The sequence below is a fragment of the Dendrobium catenatum genome, unplaced genomic scaffold (genome assembly GCF_001605985.2).
Source record: "Dendrobium catenatum unplaced genomic scaffold, ASM160598v2 fragScaff_scaffold_1373, whole genome shotgun sequence".
Taxonomy (NCBI): Eukaryota; Viridiplantae; Streptophyta; class Magnoliopsida; order Asparagales; family Orchidaceae; genus Dendrobium; species Dendrobium catenatum.
The window spans coordinates 578,338-586,258 of record NW_021319835.1 but is presented as its reverse complement, the minus strand read 5'-3'; the positions used below and the strand labels follow the sequence as shown (position 1 = coordinate 586,258).

The 7,921-nt window shown below is 35.1% G+C and overlaps 1 protein-coding gene across 1 annotated transcript; it reads left to right on the top strand.

Moving 5' to 3' along the window:
- Window positions 1-445: 445 nt before the first annotated feature.
- LOC110112233 (peroxidase 3) lies at window positions 446-4,981 on the top strand. The gene is made up of 4 exons (XM_020844385.2): window positions 446-658; window positions 3,157-3,348; window positions 3,451-3,613; window positions 4,507-4,981. The coding sequence occupies exons 1-4, from the start codon at window positions 446-448 to the stop codon at window positions 4,920-4,922; spliced, it is 984 nt and encodes a 327-aa protein (XP_020700044.1). The 3' UTR covers window positions 4,923-4,981.
- Window positions 4,982-7,921: the final 2,940 nt, after the last annotated feature.

Sequence of the window (7,921 nt, the reverse complement as noted above, 5' to 3'; positions counted from 1 at the left end):
TTCAAATAATTCTAAATTATTTTAAATATATTATACGCATTTTATTCTGCTTTTCTGTTCCAACAAAGCTGATGGCTCCCACGTAAACAGAGCTAATGCCACACATGAGACTTGCCTTGGAGCTAGCTAGCTAAGCTATCTAAATCATTGAAAAATCAGCAAGGCAGACCCCCACAATGATACCTTCTCTTGTCCTTTGTATAACTAAACTACACCAAATCACTAATAAAAATAGGTCTCTGATTAGCCCAATAATTAAATCGCAAGTCACAAGAAACCATGTGACAGTTCCCAGCTAACATGCATGAAAAGAATCCTAACACTAAATGACAGAGCTAAGCAAGCCATGGATCAAACCAATCCAGGCCTATAAAACTACTTCAGCAAAGCAGGCTCAGAAGACCAAGCTATAGCTTGATTGTCTGCTTTACTTCTGTTCTGAAAAATGGAGATACTAAGCTTCAAAAATCTCGTCTTCCTCGCCTTGTTAGGGTTTCTGATCAGCTTTGTTGAAGCAGACCTTAAGTTAGGGTTCTATGATAAGAGCTGTCCTAAAGCAGAGAAGATTGTGTTCGATTATGTGAAGAAGCATTTCCCAAACGCGCCAGCTTTAGCTGCTCCTATTCTTAGAATGCACTTCCATGATTGCTTTGTTAGAGTAAGCTTAGTTAAACTCTTCTCTGTCCATGAATTAATGTATTTTACTGTCTCCTAATTACTGTTATCTTATTTAAACTATTTAATGCCATTGGTGATTAGAACATTAAATTTTTATAATTTTATCCAACCAAGTGTGATCACCTACATGAATCCTTTTTCTTTATTGCATCTTGCTAGGAAAGATTAATTATTATGTGCGGGTGTCGAATATCATCCGGAGGCCAACCAGAATGTGCCATGTTACCCCTTACTCGGTACAGCGGCTCGGTACTACTTGAAACTGCGGTTGGATATTGCTGACGTGACGCATTTTGGTTGGTCTTCGGACAGCGTTTTATGTCTGGTCTCCCCATAGAATAATTTCTCTTAAATCTAATAAGAGTTAAATTCTCATTTAAATCTAAAAAAGAAAAGATCATTCTTAATATTTCTAAACCCTAAACTAAGACATAAATGTAATTTATGAAATAATTATTTAATAAATTTCAGCAAATTAAACCGCTGATATTTTCTAATTATTGCAACTGCGGAGCCAAATTTTTATATCATTAAGTTTTTAAGAGATATAATTGAATCTCTTCTTTAAATGAAAATTATTGACTAATTTTATTATTAATTTTTGTGTGCAAGCTATGAAAATATTTTTGGAGATTTTGTTTAAATGAAAAATATCTTGAAGAGATAATTTCTTGATATTGTGATATCTTTTTTTTCAATATTAAAAGATTGTCATAGCTTGTGGGTTCATATTATAAATTATATATCTCCAAAATTTTAAATAACTATTATAAATAGAGCTTGTGAAGGAATAATTTGACATTCTACCATGGGCGGATCCACCACATGCTTAGCCCACCCTCAATTTTTTTTTTAAATATTTAGTGTGGAAATTTTGAAATATTTTGGGTATTTTGGGCATTTTTCCGCCCCCCTCCCCCCCGAACCCAAAATTTTTTTTTGCCCAGCTTAAATTAATACTAAGCATCTTTGTCCATCCCCAAAAAAATAAACTTTTTTGATCCACCCTAAAAAAAGAAACTGGATCCACCCCTGCATTCTACAATCATAACTATACAGCAAGAAGGTGTAGGAATTGGATTCGAGCTTTCTTATCTACTTAAGCATTTGTTTCAAGTTTGAGCCATATTTTTCACTTGAGCCGAGCTCTAGTTCGATAAAGTATAAATTAAACTAAAGTAAAAACTCTCTCTCTCTCTATATATATATATATCTAAGTTTTAGTTTTATCAAGAGGAGAAACATTCAATCATTGCAAAATAAACTCCTACACTAGTCATAAGAAAAGATTAATAATAGTTAATGGCGACAACTTCTCATCATCCAATCTCATTGAATGAATGTGTTATTAATCTCCACTACTAGAAATTGTTATTTTTTATAGCGCTTAATAGCACCTTTTTTTTATAACCGCTGCTAAAAGGATTTTTAGAAGCGGTGTAAACCGTGGTTTGTAATCTTCTTGACTAGCTACTAATCTCCCGTGAGCTCCTTCCCATTGTAATCTCCCTCTCCCGCGAGCTCTCTACCATTGTAATCTCCCTCGATATTCATCATCGCCCGTGCCCTAGCTAGCTCCCGCAATCCAGTGTCTCTCAGCAGGCTTGCGTACGTATACATCTCTGCTTCTAGCTTCCTTATCATGATCGCCTACATCTCCAAGGCTCGCATCTGTCCGTCTCAGGTTCACGAACGTCTCCCAGCTTGCATACGTCTCTGTTGGCCTCCTTCTCCGACGTGCCCTAGCTCGCATCTCAAAGAAGCACATATGCGGCCAACTACTCTTCATCAATCGAGCCGTTGTACTCCAGCATCAAACCGTTACTATAGACCCATTTTCCAAATTTGCAGGTCTTAAAACCGTTGTAATGTAAAACACAATTCCCCTTGGCCTATTGGTTGAGAGCTTAGGCTTCCAACTAAGAGGTCTAAGATTCGAGTCCATGTGTATGCGTTGTATGTGTGAGTTTGCCTTAAATGGCCTAAATGTCCCAAAAAAAAAAAAAACCGTTGTAATAAGCATAATTGTGGGTGTTAAAACCGCAACTAAAATAAGCGCTGTGGAAGTCATTTGCATCGATAATAAATACGGGATATACAGCGGTTTATAAACTGCTGCTAACAGTAAGTGTTTTAACCGCTGCGATGAAAAAATGCTGCCAAAGTTTATTTTAATAATAGTGCTTATATTTATCTCATATAAATTTTATATGAAATATAATATCTTCATCTATATACTTCGAAATTTAGTAGATTATTTAATTTTTTGCGACAATGAATATAAGTTGATCTCATCAAACCACATAAAATTTATGAAGCTATCTTATGTATTTATTTAATTTAATTTTTCATCTTAATCTATTTTGCCAGTTATAATTAACTTAACAATAACAACATAGTTTATCAATTTCAGAGCTGTTTTAACCTAACCTAACAACATTTAAGTTATAATTACGTTTTTCTTTCTTCCTCATTTAGGGTTGTGATGCTTCTGTTCTGATCAACTCCACCAGTACAAACCAGGCAGAGAAAGCTGCAACACCCAATTTAACCCTTAGAGGCTTTGGAGTCATTGATATCATCAAAAGCTTAGTGGAAAAAGAATGTCCTGGTGTTGTTTCTTGTGCTGATATTCTTGCTTTGACTGCTAGAGATGCAGTCGCAGTTGCGGTAAGATTTATCTCAGCTAAGTTCTTAATTATCCTGTTACATAGTACTTAAGTCCTTAATTTCCATTAGTGATTGGATGAAATTATTAATTAATGTTAACAGGGAGGTCCATTTTGGCATGTTCCTACTGGGAGGAGAGATGGCTTGATCTCCAATGCAACAGAGGCCTTGAACAACATTCCACCTCCAACATCTAATTTCACTGCTCTGCAAAAATCATTTGCTAATAAAGGGCTTAATCTGACTGATCTGGTTCTTTTATCAGGTAATTAATTTGATTAAAAACTTAAACATCCTTTAGGGCTCAATTGGTTGCTTAAAGTTGAAAATTATGCTTTGAAAAATAATGGAAATTGTTAATTCTATCATTTAGATGGATATAATTATCACAAATATGTTGGGAAGAACAGCTTGTGAGTAAGGACACTTATGAGTAGGGGTGTCAATTTGGGTCGACAGGTCGGATTCGGGTCGAACCTGAGTTGATCTGGTTCTAAAAGGGCCAACTCGAATTCAACCCGTTTTTGCAAACGGGTTGGCTATTTCAACCCAGACCCGACTCGCGCGGGTTGCCGAGTTGACATGACCCGACCCGAATTTATGAGATTTGGCTGAAAAAGTTGTGCATCGGCAGAGACTTGTCGGGCAACGCACGCGAAGCGACTCGACTCATCGGGCAACCCGGTCAGCCGGACACTCGACGCGGACAGGGCGAGCAACAGACACGGGCAAATTGTTCCCGGGTCATTTTTCGGATTTTTGGGTCAACTCGAACTTGACCCTATTTTTTAAACGGGTCAGTTTGCTAAACCAAACCTAATCTGTTTCACAAACGGGTTGACCCGAACCCGAATTTTTCTGGGTCGGATTTTGAGTCATCTCAAAAATTGACAACCCTACTTACGAGAATGGACAGATTATTTTTCAAAGAGAATAAAAAAGAATATAATAGAGTTTTTGATTTTTTTTAGACATCTTTCTTAATGTTTTATAAAAACAGCTTTCTAATATAAAAATTTTTGAATTTTGAAATTTTTATACCAAAAACTATCCTAAACAAAGTCTTAATATAATAGTGATTTTTCATGAAAAATTTGTAGTTACCAATATGTTTTAGCTAAATTATATATAATTGGTTCAATTGACTTTCTTAATTAGGTGCACACACAATCGGAATCTCTCACTGCTCATCTTTCAGCAATCGCCTCTACAACTTCAGTGGAAAAGGTGATGAAGATCCATCTCTAGACAAGGTCTATGCTTCCAATCTCAAGAAATTAAAATGCAAAACTCCAAATGATAACACAAGCACAGTTGAAATGGATCCAGGAAGCTTCAAAACATTTGATCTTGATTATTATAAGCTTCTGTTGAAAAGGAGAGGTTTATTCCAATCTGATGCAGCACTTACTACTGTTTCTGCCATTAAAGCTCAGATCTCGAAGCTTGCTGGGGGTCCTCTTGAAGTATTTTTCAATGCGTTTGCTCAATCGATGGAGAAGATGAATAAGATTGAGGTAAAGACTGGCAATGTAGGTGAAATTAGAAAGAACTGCGCTGTTTTTAATAGTTAAATCAAAGCTAAATGGCTTTGAGATTCAGATATTTTAAATCTCCGTGTAATGGAATAACGGCTATATTTGAAGACTGAGGAAGATTGTAAACATGTGTTCTATTTTTTCATTGAAAATTAAAAGAAGTTCTTTCAATTTTCTTACAGATTGAATATATACTTTCAATGTGAAATGAATTTGTGTGATGATAAACAGAAATTGTTTTCAGAAGATGAGAACTATTCAAATCAAATCTATTTCACTAAGTTGATCAGGATGTTCATGGTGGTTTTGAAATTATGATAATAAATATCTATTGCAAACGTTGTTCTGCATTGAAGGAGAAGCTGAAATGAAAATAACTTGAAATTTGCTGAAATTCCTAAGATCAATTAACTACTAATTACTCTCTAATGGTAAAAAGCCAAATTATTACAATATACCTATTATTTTTTTAAATTTTCACAAACAACAAAAACAACATCAAGCCTTTAGCCCACTACACGGGATCAACTACATGAATACTTTTTCTCCATTGTGTCATGTTCATAGTCAAATTCTCATTTAGATCTAATAAAAAATGTCATTTCTAATATTTTATAACCAAGTCTTTTTAGGTCTACCTCTACATTTCTTAACATCGGTTAAATCTAGTACATCTACTCTCCTAACAGGGTCATTAGAAAGCCGTCGTTTTATGTGACCAAATCATCTAAGGTGACTCTCTCTAATCTTATCTACCACTGGAGCTACTCCAACCTTTTCATGTATATACTAATTTCGTATCCTGTCTCTAGGAGTAAAGCCACTTATCCACCTGAGCATCCTCATCTCTGCAACACTTAACTATCAAACAAGCATGCTTATAAACAAATCTAATGAGTATTCTTGAGCTATCAAATGAGCAAGATCTAACGATGAAATATAATAAATTAGAAATTATAAGGAAATTAAAACTACAATATATATTTGTTGACCTCTAAGCATTAACCAGCACAACAAAAATGAAAATCCCGTGTAAATACCTATAAGCTGTTCATGCATTTTGATGAAGATGCTCCCTACACCAACTTTATGACAGGCATGATCATCTCCCATGGTCACAGCACCACTATCAAGCTTCTTGTAGGTACCGAACCACTTTTTAATGGAACAAATGTGATAGGTAGCACAATTATCCAGAATCTAGCAGGAAACATCTGAATACAATATTTGATATATCTGAATCTTCATCACGCACTTCTATACTAAGATTAGCCTCGATGCAAACTCACTTTCCTATTTTCCCTTCTCCTTCAGCTTCGGTCAATCTTTCTTTCAATGAATAGTCTCCAAGCAAAAAACACACTGATTCTTTCCAAGATTGCGCCAACTAGACTTGTCCTGCTTGTCACTATCGCCCCTTTTATTATTCTATTTCTCATATCTTCCTTGTTGGAGTGTGAGAGCCTCAACTGAATCTATCTTTGTAGACTCTTTGTCCCAACACCGGAACTCATGGTTCAACAATACAATAGTCACCTCACCCATGACCTCCTTCTCATGAATGAATGTCATTATGAAGTTTTCGTAATCATCTGGGAAGAAATTCAACAGGAGCGACTTGTTTTTATATCTAACATCTTCATCCAATTTAAAAAGATATGCAAATAACTTTGTGAAGTCATTCAAATTCTCATCAATTACAATCCCATGCTTCATCTGAAGCTAGTAGAGCCGCTGTTTCATATGGAGACGATTCTCCACTCCTTTTGTCAAATTTTTATTCTCCAACGTCTTTCACAGCTTCACAGTAGAAGTCTCCATCATCACTCCATATACTTGATCTCCTGAGATAGTAATTTCTAATCAAGCCACAAGCCCTCCGATTCATTTTGATCAATTCTCTTTCAAAAATTTTTTTAGAACGTTCATTAGCATCCAAAATATCCTCTAGATTCAAAGAGCACAATGCATCCATCACCTTATATTGCCACATGCTAAAGGTTCCCTTGCCATCAAATTTATACACGTTAATTTTGATGGGATATGTAATCACCTGATGAATCAATGCCTTCTCCACCGATGAGGTGGATATATTCATGGCTCCACCGGATCTTATAGCCTCCACCAAATTACAATCTCCTAATGATGCCATAATTACACTAATATGGCTTAACAATCAATCAAGCCTAGTGCGTCTAATCCGTCCGAATGTTGCTACAAGCCCGGTCGAACCACACTAACAGAAAATCTTCCTGTTCGTTGTTGTCAAAATTTGTTGAAATATAGCTCTGATACTAATTGTTGCACAAACAATAACATCGAAAATAAAATGCACATAACATAAACACAATAAACACAGTGATTTACATGGTTCGGTGAAGATGTCTACATCTACGGGGAGGGGATGATGATTTCACTATATTGAAGAACAATAAAGAATTACAATAGCTCTCAAGCTTTTTCTTCTCTCATACACTCAACAGCATCCCCTAGGGATCTATTTATAGGTTTGAGCCAAAGTAAAATAGAAAAAAAAAACTTCATAATATATAATCCTAATCAAATCCCTAATTAATGCAATAATCAAATCCCCTTAATTAATGCATCAATCAAATTCCTAGTTAATGCAATAATTAGATCAACTAATTCATGTATCAATTAAATCTCCAATCAAATCAACTTAATTAGAAATATAATATATTTCCTAATTAATGGGTCATTTAAAGCTTTACAAATAAAACTTTATTACAGTTTGGAAATAAATCCAAATCAACTTTAACATGCATTAGAAAGCGAAATGCAAAAACTATCATATATATCACAAAGTGGAACCAGGAAGAGCTCAGAGTGGGCAAATATCACAAAGTGGAACTAGGAAGAGCTCAGAGTGGACAATTGCCCACCCTGAAAAAAAAAATTTTAGAAAAAATTTATTTTAACTATTTTGCCTACCACCTTCAATAAATGCAATTGCCACATTCTAAGAAAAATCAATTTCTATTTCATATGTAAGACTATGCACTTCACAATCCTAT